The sequence below is a fragment of the Sinohyriopsis cumingii genome, chromosome 13, assembly GCF_028554795.1.
Source record: "Sinohyriopsis cumingii isolate HCF-2022 chromosome 13, ASM2855479v2, whole genome shotgun sequence".
Lineage (NCBI taxonomy): Eukaryota > Metazoa > Mollusca > Bivalvia > Unionida > Unionidae > Sinohyriopsis > Sinohyriopsis cumingii.
This window is the reverse complement of record NC_142973.1, coordinates 51,917,759-51,936,400: the sequence shown is the minus strand read 5'-3', so window position 1 is coordinate 51,936,400 and position 18,642 is coordinate 51,917,759. Positions and strand designations below refer to the sequence as shown.

The following is an 18,642-nucleotide window of genomic DNA, read 5'->3' as shown; positions in this document are numbered from 1 at the left end:
TTGTGGAAAGCAAGTTTTAGTACAGAATATTATTCATCAGTTAAATATATAGAGACAAACCAGTAGTCTTATTTCATAAGATTGATGGCAGAATGTAAAGTTTTCAATTTGAAATGATATTTTTCTGTGTATTATTGAAGTGTTTGCTATCAAGAATTAATCTGTATCATCCTTCTTTGGTCTTAGAAATATATCAAAGAGAATTTTTTTGCCAATTTGGAGGAGGGGCTGGCAACTTTATTCACAAGCGGTTTATCAACTTCCTTTATTAATAAAGTACTTCAATATAACTGAAGCTATTTCTGGGGTGAAATATTTGCATTGGAAATGAGCAAGATTAAATTTTATATCCCAGTAAAATCTTGAAATGCAAGTGTAACTGTTGAAAGAAACGTAATCTTGTTTTTCACTTTAGTCACTTTTAAGGCAAATGTTTTATTTTGAATTATTAGCAGTACTCACTTAGGGCTGTTCCAGTAAAACATATATCCCCCCTCCCCCCGGGGACGTCACTTCCAAAAAACTTCTGTAGGAGGTTGTGTTTCAAACTATTTTGATTCTGACAATGGAAGGTTGGTTAGGAAAATCACTTCATTTGTGGGTTGTGTTAACAAAATGAGAAATCGCTGGTGGGGTTGTCAGAAAAAAAACCGAATATATATTTAAAATCACATCTAATCCCCTCCTAGTGGTCTAACGTGAATGAAACATCGGGTCAGAAAATGATGCCAATACACGCAAGTGCACGTGATTTGTACAAATTCTCGTACTTTTAAAGCAGTCATATGCATTCAGCAAATTACATCAACATCGCAGATATAAAAAATGTGCTTTGCACAGTATGCAATTTTTATTAAACTTTTAACTTTAAAAGTGCATTTCACGATGTAATGTGCGCTGCCGCAGCTGTCTCACAATGCTTGATGTGACATCCAGATCTCTGGATACTTCGGTTCGACATGAATGGCTGTTAAACTAATTTTTATTAGTTCATTTGGCCCTGGAACAAGCATTTTATAGTAGTTTTGGGCTTCGTTTCATCATGGAAGTTTTACAAATGCATGTTTCGAATAGGGTCACACAGGAAACCAAAATGGCTGAATCACAACATGGTTTGTCCTCAGACGACGTTTTTAGTCGGCAAATGCTGGCTGGTGAATGCTATGATGACAATGAATTTCATGTATATTGGTCTGTTGGACATTGGGAAAATGTCACTGGAAATACCAGTGTGTGATTTTGAGCCCAAAATTGATGTTGAGTGCGGGTCCAATGTACATGTTGGATGGACAATATGCCGGTTATATTTATTCAAGATACCCATGTCTGAACAAGCAGACTACGAGAATGTTGGACTTAAAACCCTAATACAGCATTATGGAAGAGAAAAATCTGGCATAAGAGGCAGCAAAGCACTGATTCAAGGAAGTGAATCTTTGGCAGAGTTCATGTTAGTGAAAACTGACAGAGGTCTCGGAAACGTTTATCATCACATGTATTTGGAGGCCAGTTTTTTTAATTTAGGTGGGTGGTAAAATTCAAAGACTTGCCAGTCCTCCTTCAGTCACCTGCATAGTGGGAAAATTATGTTGATCGGTTAGCTGTGCTGATAATTACAATGACAGAATTTAGTGGCTGAAAGCCCACCCATCCCAAGTTGTCACCATTATAAGAGTACATCAAAAGAAAATGCTGCAGTAGCTGAGCGGCAGGATCAAAGGCTTTGACTGGCAGCTGGGTGGGAAAATCTGCTGATATTTACAGTGCTTGAATTCAGAAGCAGAAAAAAACCAGAGATGTACATGTGGTCATTTATAACAGTACATCAAATAAACAACTTTAGCTTTCATTATTTTGTTCATTTCTGAGTGTAACAGAAAAAGCAGTGTACATGACCTCGGAATCATGACATGTAGAGACTTGGACTTCAATGAGTATTTTGGGGTTCGACAGCAAACTGACGAAGATTGTAATGAGATTCAGGAGAGTGCTAAAGTTGCTAGAACTGATAGTTTGGATGGGACATTAGCCAAGTGTAAGAAAGTGTGTGATGCCTAGTTTAGTGCTTTGAATAAAACCTTCCTTGGATCAAAATCAGTCAGACTCGTTCTGATGGACAGACCAGAGCTATGTCAGTGTTATACTGAATGTAGAAATTAAACCAGTAGTTCTTATAATTTGCATAGTTTTCTGGGAGGGAAATGCAACTTTTGCTGGTGGGATTCATATTTTTACCAAAATGGGAGCCATGGACTCTTAGTTTTAAAATCCTAATGAGACCTGTAGTTCAAAACTTTTCTTTCTGGAACAGAGATATCCAAGAGAGAATACCCATGGGGCCATACCTGTGAGATTTTGACAATTGCACAGCCATAAAGAACAGTAACTTGTTCAAGCTAGTTATGCATATGCATTTCAGACAGCAGGCAATGAAAGGAGTTCACAGCACATAATAATATTCATAAAAAGAGGAGGATCATATTAAATTCAGAAACAATTAACAGATTAAAGTTCATAGGGAACATCAGAGAATCACCATACAACATAATTAAGTGTGTATAGATCTCTAGTTGGCAGAACAACTATGGGAACAAAAGAATAAAGAGACAAACTTTTATATCATGCAGATGTATGACCAAATAAGAAGTACATGCCCTCTATGTGCAATAATTAAATGATATTAAACATGAGAGACTGACTGATCTGTATAAACTCAAAGCAAGATGGATAAAATTTGTCCTGTTTGGTTCGGTTCTTCCTATGTATGTTTTGACCATGATGGTATTTTCTGCAGACCTTTTGGCACTTGGTTCCAAGCCATCATTTGGTATTTGTATTACAAATTGGATAACTAAAAAAGTATATTATCTAGTACACATTTTTAAGCAGTGTCATTAACTAATGATGAAAAAAATACTTGATGTCATTCTGATATATGGATTCTTTACTACACTACTAATCTGTTCATCCTGATTCTTTTTTTTTTACCATCTCCTTTAGTCTTACTGGTACCAGTGCTTTTTAATAAAATTGTAACTTCTATTTTCTTGCAATCTAAATATTTGTAATGATGTGTTATTGTCAAAAGGTAAAATGTGCTTAGTATTGTCAAATCTAAAACTATTAATTAGCAAGGGACTCAAGTAAAAAGTGGGCAGAAATTATGCCATATTACAGTGTTGTTAGAAGCATTGAATAGTTGTAAAAGATGTATTTTTGCAAAGTTGTAGAACTAGTGCTCGTATTGTAACCACATATTCTACTTAAATAATAATATCATTATTTCTGTTTATTCATATCAGTATTTTCCCACTGGTAGTAATTTTCTGATCTGATGTTGTTCATTTCTTGTGCAATATTTACACATCAAGAATTATCACAGTACCATTAAAAAACAATGTAATCTGCACCAAATTGAGTTGTTTGAGAAGAAATTAAATTTTTTAACCCAAAAATGACTGAAGCTATGAGTTCTTGCATTAAAGTTTCACATTAAATAACATTTGAAGTAACAATGATAGTAGTTTAGGCTGCAACTGTACTAATTTCACCTTTGGTATATCCAAATCTTGACTGTGATGGAGGAACATAGCTCCAAAATAAACACATCAGTTTTAGAACTTGTTCATTGACTATGAATCAAGTATCCAACTTAATTGTTAGAAATGTTTTAATTCTTTTGACAAAATCATAATTATCTGTCAAATATGGAGTAAGCCTATGGTCTTTCTGCCATCCCAACCAAGGCCCCGCCACAACCACGTGACCATGCCCAATGACATCACATTAATAATTACTATACAACTAGAGATGACATCTCTTCGAGAATTTTGATCTCATTAGAGCTGTAACAGAGTGGAACAGTAAGAAAGAGTGACATATATTTAAGTGTTAGGGTGATATTTAACAATGGCTATTCCTTCCACCACCACTTCCTCACTGGAGATCAAAAAAGGCTTACAACCATTGAGAGTTGTTAAAGGATTCACATTACTACTGATATGGAAGAAAGAGAACCATACTATAAATCAGTGAAGATAAAATAGAGTATATATGGGTTCGACTGTCCCTGATTGGTTGATAATGAAAGTAAGATTTTAGTTTTAACAATCTTTTGAGAGCTTGTCCTACTTGTAACTGAAAAAAGTGAGGGACATTGTTTTATTAACATAATTTCCGTCCCTTTACAGACCTGAGTTTGCATGACTCATTACTGAAATCAGCAGCTGACTCTTCGGTGCAGTATTGAAAGCACACATTTAGATTTGTATAGATCAAGAAAATGGTGCGGCTTCTTATGGTTTTCTTTTCACAAAACCTGTCGTTATGGATGCATCTATACTGATACAAATTTGATCATGAGCACTCGAAATTTTAAGTTACTGAATTTTAATATCATGGTGTTTGCACAGGTTTGCAGTGGGAACTGAATTACTACAGAGTCCTTAACTCTTGAGTTTTGTGCAGAAATATGGAATCCAAGCAGAATACATCCAGAAATGTAGAGGTTTTCAATCTTGGATTTAGTCTCCCTGTTGCGTTTCACATTGATATGCATATTGACAGAACAGTTGTATAGTAGTAAGAAAAGTAAGTGTGAAATTTAGATACATATCATAAACAAGACACAGTATGTGGAGGGACAAGATCATAAGAACAGGCTGGAATGGAGAAGTATAATAAAAACAATGAGTAGAAGTGTGCCACTTTTGTATATGTGCAACATCATTTTCTCAGCTTCAGTAAGAAATTTCATTAAAAGGAAGACAATAAAGGGTGTACAGTTAACTAAACCAATATCAATTTAGCTACTTAAAAGATGTATCAAATCGATTTTAACCTTCTGGTCTGTTTCTGTCCATTCTGGTGATATGTCCACTGAATCAGTATGGTTGGAAAAATATTTGGCAAAATTAAAAAATTGGAAAATCTTTTGGCAGATTATGATTATACACTACTTCTGCCTGAGAGATGTGAATAATTTTATTTCTTGGTTTGGTGATTGTGGTTGTTGCTCAGTTCAAATGCATCACTGAAAAACATTGATGCATTCTCATACTTTGTTACAAATATTTATTACAGATGCATCTCCAGGTATTGGTGAATATAGCTTGAATATGTTATAACAGTTCTAGCTGGAACAATGGACATTGTTAGAGAAACTTTAAGTGAGCTAATATGTAAACTTTTCGGCAGTGTGTGATGCAGGATTGCTCAGGACTTTTCCATCTCATATGCTTACCATGAAAAATCCATTTATACCAACTGATGATGCCTTTAAGGTAACTGTCAGAAAGGCATAGTTGTCGATATTCAAAGGTCTACAAAAATTACTCAAGTCAAAAGTTATAAATTCATACAGCTGTGGCAAAAATGATTGACCAGTACCTTTGCTGCTCTTGCCACAGATAATTGGTTGATTTAGTTTGGTTTGACTTGTTTGTTTTTTTTAAATTTTTTAACAATATTGTATTAGGTGGAGGAAGAACCCCGAAAGACCACCAACCCAAATTGGTTGTTCTGTGACACAAACTCACTTGGTGAGATGTGCAAGTGATGTAAAAGCAAGCACCTTAGTACACTTGGGCACATGGAGCCTCTGTTGATTTGATGTTTATCTCAAACAGCCGAAGTCATTTAGACATGAGATCTCAGGTTTCAGTAGATCATTATGGCCTTTACACCATTTTCAGATGAAGAGAATCTATATATGGCAGCCAGTTTTACTGCTGAAGAAAATCCAAGTCCTTTTGAGACACCAAACACCACTTATGTAGAACCACTGACCTTCCACAACTGGCAACATTCTCATTTACACATTGAAGGCAAGTAATCACATGACAAGCATCTTGTACACTGCCATGGAAGCCCCTCAGATCTGTATCACAAGACAAACATCTTATACCACACTGCCATGAAAGCCCCTCAGGCCATAGGTACAAGTCTCATATGAAAGACTAGAAATGGAAGATAGAACCTGTGACAACTGGACTGAAAGTGCAGAATGTTACTGCTAGGCCATCAGTGATGATGATGCTGTTGACAATACAGTTAACTGCAACGACATTGATTTTATAAGTACTCTGGGAAAAATGCTTCCTGGACTTTCATCCATTTTTTAAAATCTAACTTATGATATAAAAATATCTGACTTGCTATATTTTTTTATAACTTTATATTAGTCTTGCAACAAGCTATAAAAATAAAATATCAGTAACTGAAAAAGATGTTCTTACAAGAAATGATATAGTGTAAAAGTAGACAAATAATGCAACATCACTTCCACAGGCATCAATAGGTTTTTTTCTGACAAATCATGTATTATAAGTTTACCAAAACATTTGTTAAAAAAAAATAATAACAAGGAATCATAGAATCTGACCACACATTTAAAGCAATACAAGATTTAACTAATATTCTAATCAAAAGCACCATGTAGGTATTAAGGGATTGATCAATGACATCTACAAATATTAAGCCACCATGAAAATTTGTGATTTCACAGTATCAGAGACATATTTGGATGATATACAAACAAACAAAATGACAAAAGATTGATTATAATGAATGAATACAAATAAAAATATACAGTAGATTATATGATCTATAAGAATTGAGTAGATTACCTCCAGCCAGCTGTCATTTAAATCGCTTCTGTCCCCAACCCAATATTAAAATCGCTTCTACTGCTCACTAACCCTTAGCCAGAAATTATGTTAAAAAATATGCTTCTGTAGGGAGCAGTGTTTTTCGATTAAAACACATCTGACGGTGGATCATAATTTTTTTAATTTACTTCTGTTGTGGGCTGGTTGAACTTGAAAGTGCCTTCCCCCCGTAGGGTACATGTTTTACTGGAACAGCCCTTATCAGCTTATGCAATTTATATGCTGAGATGGCACCACTGTTTCACCTGTTATCAGTTTGGCTGACAAGGTAATGTCCCCAGTTTCATGGATGTTAATTTCAGTTCAGCCACTAAATACATAATAATTGCATTGATATTAAAACTATCAGTAATTAACATGGCAGTCTGTTATTCTCCAATTCGTAGTCATGGTGAGTATTTATGGCTATTGGAAAAGACTAATTATGCATATGCTTTTAAGTGGATGTTAAAGCCAACATTGCCTTTGAAACAACCCCATTGCCTCTGAAACAACCCCACATTAGTAGATCACTTTTGCAGATCACTTGTTATTTTGTTCTTAAGTGACCATGTGCATCTCATGGCTTGCTCATATATCTCTCATGAGCTAGAGGGCAACCCAAGAGCACTCAACACTGGTTCAACCTTGTTGTCACTGGCCATATTGATATAGATATGGTTGTCGTGGGTTCTATACTGGAATAAAATACTTTGTAAGCATGCTCAGTTGGCCATAATATCTTGCAAAAGCCCCTGTTCCACAGGAGGCTGGCTTTTAGTTTTGTTCACAAGTAGAATATCCTTTGTAATTATGACTGCAGTGTGCCAATTAAGATATCACTGTAGGAAGGAATCACGGTGAAATCAGGCCAATAAAAGAAGAGTATTGTCTTTTACAGACATTTTCAGAATGTGAAAGAACATGATAAAAGTTCATCATTAGTGAAGGCACAAACTGACTTTTCTTTGGAATTGCATACTGTCCAGGCATGTGACATGTGCATCATCTCATGGGGTCTTGTAGGATATAGAAAATGAGATGAAAATTTAACTTAATTGATACTGTTTATTTTACTTACAAGATAAAATAAGTTAGACCTATAAACTAAATGTAAAATAATTTGATGTATATGGAGAACAGTGCAGATACTAAATGTTGTGATCAACCATCAAACTGAGTAAACCATTCAATGATCAATTAATGATCAGTCAGTATTTATCTACATGTTGTTTTTGTCACATGTCATATCAAGGAGGTGCTATTTTTCAAATAGTTTTAAGTCCAAAATGGCAGGATAAGCACATAGCAGAATTCTCACCAAAGTGATTCAGTTCATTTCTTCTTTTGATTCAGCTAACCAATTTGTGACCAAAATAGAACAGCAGTAGTAGAGTGGAGGTTCTTGAATACAGTTGCTGAATCCACCTTACGCTGGTGAATATTTGCACTCATATATTGAACCTCTGTACCCAACAATTGGTCATACAGAGCTTACACTATCAGAAAGTTGTGGTCCCAGGTATGCCAAGATTCTTACAAGAATGGGTCTAGTGAATGTGTTCTAATTATTTAAATGTACTTTGAATGAAACCAACCAGCTGATATCTGGTATCACATGCATGTACTTACCTTCTATTAAAAGAAATTATAATCCCCATAATATCATTTATTATCACTTTGTATTTTATATGTGCTTTTTTTAGCAGGAACAAGAATATGAGATGCTTTAGGTTTTTGTTTTATGTCAACAGTTGAGCTGCGAACAGAGGGTAATGCAGACCAAGCCATAATTGTTGATATTACTCCTCCTGAAGCAGGGACAGTGTATGATGGTCCAATATATAAAACTGATCTCATGTTCACAAAGGACAAAGACCAGGTAAGCATCAGGGTTACTAATTAGCAAAGAAATTGCATGAATATCCCAATGAGAGTTAATTAAATAACTTGTTTTTTTTACAGCCCATTTGTTTCAGGCAATATATTGAACTTGTGAGATATTCAGTACATGGTCAGCCTGGTGTCAGGATAATGTGATTTGGTGTGACATGATGCTACATGTCTGTGGCTTGATGCCTTAGTGCTAGACATCACTGTAAATTGCCACACTGCAGGCACTGTGGCAATATGACTGAAAAAATTGTTAAAGCTACATTAAAAATCCAAATCACACACACACACCACTTGTTACTTGTTCTGTGGCTGTGGTTTGGTTATTGTTATCTTGAGGATGACCAACCATGGTGTTATTGCCCATATCAAGTGTTCTCAATGATGGTATCTCCATTCTGGTAGATTCTAACGAGTTTGACTTGGAGGAACCACAAGTGATGCCTGCTCCTTCATCTCTGTTAGATGTGGAAGAGGAGATATGGTCTTTTGACAAGGCAGTAAATGAAGTCTATTGCCTCTTATCCTGTGACTTGTACCCAAAACCTGCCACAAAGCACAGAAAGATCCATTCCAGTCTGGAAAAGATCTAGGGGGCTGAACCTCTACCATTCCTCCACCTTCATTATTTTTCTACAATTGAGGAAATTGCTGAGAGGTTTTCAACAAACCAAAAATATTAATCGACAGTGTTGAGGGTGGGCAATTCCCTCCTCAGTGTTGCAACCCTTGGTCTCTTCTGCCAGTATCGGGTACATTCCCCAAAGTGGCCCATGAAACCTCCCCAAATTGATGCCAGTGTGGCCATTGTGGTTATTTCAAGTGGAGCCTAGGCGTACCCTTCCATTAAAGGAATTGAAGCTATAGTTTCACATGCCAACCTCATCTCAGCTGCTTCTTTTAGTATGCTGAAATAAGCATCCTTGAACCAAGCTGCCCTTTGACATGTGTTTCAAGTTCTGGCCAAGGCACCGAGTGGCCGAGTGGTCTAACGCGCTCTCCATTATGGGTCACTGCCATATCACCTCTGTCTGCATGGGTTTGAGTCTCGGATTCAGCCAATGTGGGTATGTGAGAAAGCTTCCAGTAGCTTCTCGTGGGTCGGTGGTTCTTTCCGGGTTCTTCCTCCACCATTAATACTGGCTGCCATGTATAGCCTATCGTATGCTGAAAAATGACGTTAAACCCTACTACAACAACAAAATCTGGCCAAGGCATCTTGGCATGCTTTTTCTGTTTTTATGGCTTTGTCAGTGGAACTTCTTCACATCCACCATGATGCTTTGGACTCGTCAAAGATACTACTCAATCACACTAGAGACATCCTTAGGGCTGCTCTGCCTGAAACCGATAGTCTGTTTGGAGGCCTCATTCCTATCGTGTTTCTCAAGACTTTATTGCATCATAAGCATAGACCCTTCACATCTACTCCTGGACCATCGCAATCGGCCAGGAAGTGTGTCAGTGTGAATCACCCTCAAGGGCCTTCTTCCAAGTGTTCAAACAGACACAGTCCCAGTCCAATATGCAACTTCAAAATGGAACCTCCTCTTCCTTGTCAGTCTGGCTCCTGGAAACCAAAAGACAGACATGCCCAGTGAACCTGGAATGGAAAGGAGACAGTTTCACAGCACCCTTCTTTTCCCAAAGGAGGGGGGTGGGAGACATCCCTTGGGACTTGAGCCCTCTCCTGCCACACATCCATATTCTAGATATTCCCATTGGAGCTCACCTAGGCCTCTTTTCTCAGGCCTGGTCAAACATCACAGATGATGGTTGAGTCCTTTCAGTAGTGAACAAAGGGTACCAACTCCAATTTTGGGCCCTACCTCCTCTATCCAGGACCCCCATCATGCTTCACCAATCCAGTCTGGGGAAACTGAATGAGGAAGTGCACATCCTTTTACAGAAACGGGCAGTCGAGAGGGTCCTGAACAATCAGTCACCTGCCTTCTATTCTTGTATCTTCTTGGTCACCAAGAAAAGTGGAAAGTTTCACATTCAAAATGTACCTCTCCCCATTAAACCACCTTTTTCTTGTCCTAAGGTTCAGAATTTCTTCCACACCCAAAGTTTTCACTCAATTTCTGAGAATAGTGGCGGGACACCTACAGTTACTGGGAAGACCAATTTTCTAGTATTTTGATGACTGGTTGATCCACAATGTTCAAATCTGGTCCATGGTAACGCAATTGGGCCATTTGCCCAACCTCAAGAAATCAGAACTCACTCCAATACAAGGCTTCGTTTACATGGGGATGAATTTCCTCACAAACCAGTACTTAAGAGTTCCACTGGATCAGATAGATTGAATCCTGGCTGTTAGAAACACTGCGAGCAAAAACTTCTTTGTCTACTTGACTGTACCTGTTCCTTCGGGGATCCTTGAATGCCACTGCCACTGCTGTTCTATTAGGATATCTTCATATGCAAGCTCATCAGTTCCTCCTTACTGCAAAGTGGAAATCTCGCAAAGATTCTCTATAAACGCTGATCTTTCTAGGACCAGCATTTCATCACCATTTGCAGTGATGGATGATTTTGGACAGATTCATAGTTGGAGTCCCCATGCATGCACCCAAACCCCACTCCTATCTGTTTGCCAATGCATCAGATTTCTGTTGGGATGCTCATTTAGAACTAAAGGGCATAATTCTTTGGGGTCTTTGAACCCCATCTAAATCATTCTTCTACATAATGAATGAAGGCTATATGCCTAGCATTGCAAAGAGGTGCATTGACAGAGTGAGGAGTTGATGTATCTCTCTGACAACACATCCATCATAGCTTATCTCCAATGTAATGGTGGCACACATGCTTCTTCTCTTTGTGTGGAAGTCTAGAACCTCCTGCACTGGGCCATATCAGAGAACATATTGCTTAAAGTTTGGCATATTCCGGGCAAGAAGAATGTTTTGGTGGACAGTCTCTCCAGAACTGGCAGAAGCATACTGACAGAATGGACTCTTCAGCACTCTCTTACAGAGTCTGTTTTTCAATGTTGGGAAGGCCCTGGTGGATCTATTTGCAACCAGGCTCAACAACAAACTTCCATCTTATGTTTCTCCTATCCCAGATTAAGGAGCATGGGCAGTGGATGCATTTATTTGGATCGGCTGTTCACTTACACCTTCCCATCCTTCGACTGATTCCTTAGGAAAATGAAAGGCTAGGAAGCATCTTTTCCTCCCTCACAATTGCTCCATATATATTTCAGTTGCCACTATTTCACTGCACTATTTCACAATAGATTGTCACCACAATCAAAAGAGCATACAGATCTCTTACTGATCAAGACCTTTCCTAGATGAAACTTAAAGCCCAAGAGATTCACATTATTGCTACCTCGTGGGCCTGCATTCATCACTCTTCCTTGGAGGACATCATAAAGGCAGCATTTTGGCGTTCCAATACTACCTTTTCCTCCTTCGGCTCATTTTCACAACAAAGTGCAGGCATTTTTTTCTCAGGGTCCCATCATTATGGTGCAATATCTGGCCTTGAGAAATAACACAATTCCAGAACGTGGACCTTTCCACCAATGCTTAGTCCTTTCCATTTTCTGTTTTGTTATCAGTTTAATGGAGCATCAACCAACAGTCCTTGCTGACAAATTCAGCTTAGCAGTAGCTGCGGGTAAGCTATGGCTGCTACTAAAATGTTGGGTTTTTTTTAGGGATAAAATTAATTTCAATTATGCAATACTTACTCATAGCTATTGTCAAATGCTCTCCTCCCACCCCACTCTGATATCCTGATGTAGCTGCCAGCTATGAAAAAGATGAGCTAGTTTTGCTTCTTTTGCACATAACATACCAAAGACAAGGTGAGTTGTATGATGAATTGCATGACTTTTTCATTTACATCCTTTACTTCAAACAATAAATATCAGCAACACCAACATTAAATTTCCAACAATCAGTACGAAACCTAGGTGTTACTCTGGACAGTACTCTCACATTGCACCAACATGTCATGAACATATGCAAGACTGCATATCTTGAGCTGAGATGCATCAGCTCGATTCGCAAATATCTTTCAGTTGATGCCACTAAAACACTTGTGTGCTCTTTAGTACTTTCAAGACTGGACTACTGTGACTCAATTCTGTCTGGTTCATCTCAATATCTGCTCCAGAAACTTCAAAAAGTTCAAAACACAGCTGCTCGGATCATACTTAGAGTACCACAATCGGAGCACACCTCCCCACTGCTCTGTACCTTACACTGGCTATCCATTCGATCCAGAATCAAACACAAAATTTGTTCTCTGTGCTATGTTTCACTGACGGACTCTAGTCCAACATAACTATCTGACCTCACCCATGTGTACACACCAGCAAGATACTTACGCTCCTCTTCTGACAATCGTATACTCATTATTCCCACTATGAAAACAAAGTCATATGGACAGTGTTCTTTTGCATACCAGGGCCCAGATATGTGGAATGAATTGCCCACTGAAGTTAGACACAAAGACAACAGTGATCCCATTCAAGAGTGCTCTCAAAACTCACTTATTTCGACTGCAAGAACAAACTTGACCTAATAATGTTTCCTACCTTAAATATTCTCAGCATGTTTTTTAATGTTTTCTAATTTCATGGTGTTTGTTTTTGTAATCATATCATTATATGTTTTTTATCTTATAGGTGTTGTCTAATGTTGTAAAGCGCTTAGAGCATCTAAAGATCAGGTGCTATACAAAGTCCTCATCTTTATTATTATCATTATTATCATTATACTAACAATTCTTTACTGTAAGGAAGGAGGTATGCACATAAAACGGACAGACAGTGTGTTTTTTTTCAGCACAAATAAGAAGCCGAACAATAGCTATGGATAAGTATTGCATAATTAAAATTAGTTTTACTCCCCACAAAAATCTACATTTTCATCACTGAATCAAGCGAATGATCAAACTCATTTGCTCAGCGTACCTGCATAACCTGGTTGCTTCTGGTCCTTTCAGAGTCAATGTTGGTGACAGGTCAGAGTTGCCATATTCCTTTTTTTCTCTCTCTCTCTCCAGCCTCTTTTGATTCATCAACTGTAACTTGGTTGTCTGCTGTCTTTGGCCACTGAATTGTGCCTATACATAGTTGTTTCCTTGTGCCTTCTTGAGACTCACTCTTTTCTATGTAGTCAATTCTCTTTGTACTTTTAAGTTCTACGTTCTCAACCTACAGTCCCCTGTCTCCTGGAAAATTTAACAAGAAAGTACTTTCTACTAATCTCAGGATCAAGACTTCCCATTCTGCAGAAAAACTTGGACTATTGTACTAACAGCTTTTGAAGAAGAATACTTAAATATTGAGTTTCATCCAGGAAACACAAACCCCATAGTTAGCTTAGCCAATCAGGATTAAACTTATCTAATCAAAAATTAATCCACATCTAGGGTTTGAGTAACTGCATTTCCTTAAAAGTTTTTTCTGGAAAATTTAATTTTATGACACTTACTTCAAATGGCACAAATTGTCTCTGAATTATCTCCACTTTGTCATTTTCATGCTACTTATTAACCTCACTTCTCCATGTCTCAAACCATTATCTCAATTAAAATCAATCATGCCCCAGCAGGAACATCAGCCCCATCACAGGCTAGTGATTTATTGCAGGCCTAACCCAAACATCAATGTTAATTCTTACATGCCACATTGACCGCAACAAAATTGCATTGTGCAGTAATTATCCTTTTCAAAATTCACACTGTTACACCCAGTATAATGCAGACTTACTTATATCACAGTATGCTTTCATGACTTCCCAGAAGTCATTGGGTGACAAGTGGTTTAAGGTGCTCACCTTTACAGATTGCTGACAGCTCTCTCCTTTCCTTGTGGTTTTAAGTTTTGGATTAAGCCAATGTGGGTGTAAGAGAAAGCTTGCCAGTAGCTTCCCATAGGTTGGTGGTTCTTCCAGGGTTTCCACAGGTTCTTCCTCCATGTATAGCCTATCATGTTATGAAAAAATGTTAGAACCAATAACAACAACATGACTTTCCTGAACAATGTTACAATGAAGGATAACTGTGTTATGTTGTATGCTACAGTAGGACCTAATATACACTCCAGTATAAAACAATCTCACCTTTACCATGCTACATTTTTATGACTCCCATTACCACATTTTTAGTGGGAGATAACTATATGTTGTATACGACATTAGTGCCTAATATATACCTGAGTATAAGGTAAGTTCACCTTTATCACAATACACTTTCATGACAATGTTATTGTGAGCACTTGCTGTATATATTGTATGCTGCACCAGGGTCTAATAAATAAAATATTTTCTATAGAATAATCATGTTAATCTTGCAAGAAAAAAAAATTATAGAATAAAAGAAGTTATTCTTTGACCTTGATGTTTTTACTTACTGCCATGTGTCCTCAGAGACTCAGTATTGAAGAACTGTCACTACCTTTGTATTGTTCCATCTCTTTTCCAGATCTGCACTAACTGGCTGAACTTCTTTGACCCTGAATCTGGTATTGGTAAATATGCCATTGGTGTTGGAACAAATCCAGGCCAAACAGACATTGCAAACCTCACAATGGTGGAGCCATACGTACATGAGACTTGCCTTGCTTTACAAGATGACAAACAACTTCAGCATGGACACAAGTACTTCACAGTTGTATGGGCATACAACAGGGCCATTAAACAGAGAAATGTTTCTGCTGTATCAGATGGAGGTGAGGCCTGACTAAATAATTTTTATTTTAATGCAATTTATGTACAAAAGGAATATCTTAAAATGCAATTGGTTTATTCTAAATTAGATTATTATATTATTAAATTAATCATTAGTTGAAGAATTATGCAATACTCATACTATATTAGAGCAAATCACTTTAATTCATTGTTGTGCAAGAGGCTTCATTTAATAAAACAATTTGTTGGGTGGAAAATTAAAAAAGACATACACTTTTAATTTTGTATCCTTGTATGAAAAGGCTGAGCCCATTGTGTTGTGATGTTGTGCATCCATCTGTCTGTTACAATTCGGTTTCTGCACAATCTACTGATGCCAGACTTTGTTGATGGCTTGCACTTGAGTAAGGAAGACACCTATGAATCTTGTGGTCAAAGGGTCAAAGTTACTCGGACTGGAAAAAGAAAATGTTTCTGCATAATTTCAGTTGTCCATGGTGTGTAGCTTCCAAACTGTGTGGAAGAGTTCCATTTGGGGTACAAAGTAAGCCTTTTAAATTTGGGATCAAAAAGATCAGATGTAAAGGTCATTGTAATGGAAAGAAGAAAATGGTTTGTTTAAAATAACATTACTTCAACATCACTTGCCAGGACCCTTAGTGGCCAAGTGGTTTAAGGCACATGTCTTTACAATCACTGACATCTCATCTCTGTCTGCATGGGTTCAAGTCTCATTCTCTGCCAAAGTGGGTATGTGGTAAAGCTTACCAATAGCTTTCCATTGGTTGGTAGTTCTTCTAAGGGTTCTCTCAGTTCTTCCTCCTTCAAGTATACTGGCTGCCATGTATAGCCTATCATGAGCTGAAAAATGGCAAAGAAACCCAAAACAACCAATCAACCAACGTCGCTTGCCTAGACCAAATGTTGTTGATGACTTGCACTTAAGTAGAAAGAAAAGCTTGTCAGTCTTGGAGTTGAAAAGTCCATGCTGATAGTTATTTGACTTGAAGAAAAAGAAAACAAAACAATTTCCATTCCACAAAGAAACTTTGGGCAAGTACAAACTTTTGACAAATTAGAAAGTTCTTTACAGTGATCATATGTTAAATAATGTACAGAACAAATACTATTCTTATTACAAGGATCATTGTGGAATGGGACCAAATAGACCATTATTTGAAAACTAGATCAGAGACACAAAAGAAAACAGTCCATATTGAGGAAAATCCAATTCACGTCAGGAGAAGAGTGGAATTCTACTTTAAAATGATAAATAATCTTGTCGTCTGTGAGCAGTTAAACCAAAATCAAATTGTAAATAAAGGAAACGTCAAAAAAATGTGTAAAAAATATTTTTAAAAAATGAACAATAAAATTAGAGATATCGGAAATGGGAAATACATGTACAAGTTTTACTGAAAATTGTTCAAAATGTGAAAGAAGGAAAAACAATCATTTTGAAATGAAATGAAGGTTAGTTTTTTTATATCACTGAAGTACTGTTGCTGTTCAAAATGTGAAAGAAGGAAAAAATATATTGAAATGAAATGAAGGTTAGTTTTTTTTATATCACTGAAGTACAGTTACAGATATTTTTTTCAGTAAAACTACAGTGATTAAAAATCACAATCACAAAATCTCACTGATATTTTTAGAAATGTTTGGAAAATCTCACTGAAATTTCAGTGAAATCTCAATGTCAAAATTTCACTGATAGTGTTTGGCAAAATCTCAATGAAATTTTGTGAAATACCTTTATTTTGGTGAAATAAGGACATTTCAGTGAATTTCAGAGAAATTTTACTGAAATTTCACTGAAATTTAAATCATATTAATGAAGAATTTTATTTTTCCTTGAAAATATATTGAAAAATAATATAATCAGTGTAGCTTTGTTAAATTAAACTCAGCAGTACTATAATAGAATAACCTTCTAAATTTTTTCCTTAGTATATCTTTTTCTTGTCCAATACAGTTGTATATTTTTTTTTATGTTTTGTTTAATGACTTTGTTTGGAAATGTATGTTTTACATTCTGACTTCAAAAATTTAGGAACCTGTGTGATCATTGTACAATGCATAAACCTTCAAAATTCTAAATTGAAACTCTGTCTCCCTTCTGTAAGCAAGTTTTCTAAGCTCACTTTTCCATGCCTTTTGCTACTGAAACTCATTTTAATTCAATGTCATGAACAGGATTTCTGAATCCGAAATGTTCCTGAAAAAGTTATGTTAAGTCCACAAGAATGAAATGTTCCATATAAAATTTCAGATCCAAGAATATACTGGTCTGCCAACAGTCCTGATGTATCAAAATAGCATTGTCTAGAATTCTTTTGAATAATTCACAGTAGTTTCAAAATAATATTATAGTCAGATGAGCACTTTGTATTTCCACTGAATATTCCAAACAATTGTCTTTCCTCTCAAATAATATCAAAAATAATCAGTAGACTTGATGTTACAACAAGAGCACAAGAATTAAGAATAAGAAAACTGTCAAGTCTTAGCTACAAAAAATTATAGATATACGTAACATCTAGGATGTATCCAATAAGTAGATATTGGTTTCTGCACATCATGTTTAGTTCAAAACCACACACCTTTACTGAGGGTCAAGGTCATTGATATCTGAATTAATCCTTTATATAGTTGTTTATTTTCGCTAGATTCATTGTTATAATAATACTTATTCAAATTTCAGCAGTTTTAAAAGGAAAGGACAATAAAAATTGCCTACCAAAAGGAAGAAGAAAAAAACTTAATTTTTTTTTTGCAGTTATTGTGGACTTGACAAGGCCTGAGGTTGGTGAGGTGATAGATGGAAATTGGACAGAATTTAAAGATGTACATTTTAGCGCCTCAAAATCCACAGTAGATCTACAATGGCGAGGGTTCCATGACCCAGAGTCAAACATTCGTCAGTATGATATACAGATACTCAGATTGCAGTGAGTTTCCTAACTAGATTTTTTAACTTCCCTGCATGACAGGTACTGAGGCATTGGTATTATTACCTCACTGTAATACTGTCATCAGCAACATGTCTTCTTTCCTACAAAGCATAGATGGCAGTGTTTTTATTCTTTGTCAATGTTATATGCATTGCACAGAGTTTCTCTGACACTGTTGTAGTTAGTATAGTCTTAAAGAGAAATATTCAGTACGAGCAAATGTAGGCCCACATTGACTTGCTTTTATACCCCAGTGACTTTACTAGGTACAGCGTGACCCTGCTATAGCACGTTCCATTATAACACGAATTTGGATATAACAGTCGTGGCATGGCTCCCAAAATTTTATATATGTATTTTTCTCATGCACGAAAACAATTCTTTCTTAAAAGTATGAAAAAAACTTAAAAAAGTTTATTGTCATTTTTGGGGGAGAAATCACACATGAATGATACAAGACTTATCATGGCATGGCTCCTGAAATTTTAT

At 36.6% G+C, this 18,642-nt stretch overlaps 1 protein-coding gene across 1 annotated transcript in view; it reads left to right on the top strand.

Annotated features, from left to right (window-relative positions):
- LOC149785554 (uncharacterized) overlaps positions 1-18,642 on the top strand; it is a 198,141-nt gene that overhangs the window by 40,476 nt on the left and 139,023 nt on the right. Inside the window, exons 12-14 of the mRNA XM_089979355.1 lie at positions 8,402-8,529; positions 14,994-15,240; positions 17,979-18,150. Coding sequence (XP_089835481.1) covers positions 8,402-8,529; positions 14,994-15,240; positions 17,979-18,150 — 547 coding nt within the window. The remainder of the gene's footprint in view (positions 1-8,401; positions 8,530-14,993; positions 15,241-17,978; positions 18,151-18,642) is intronic.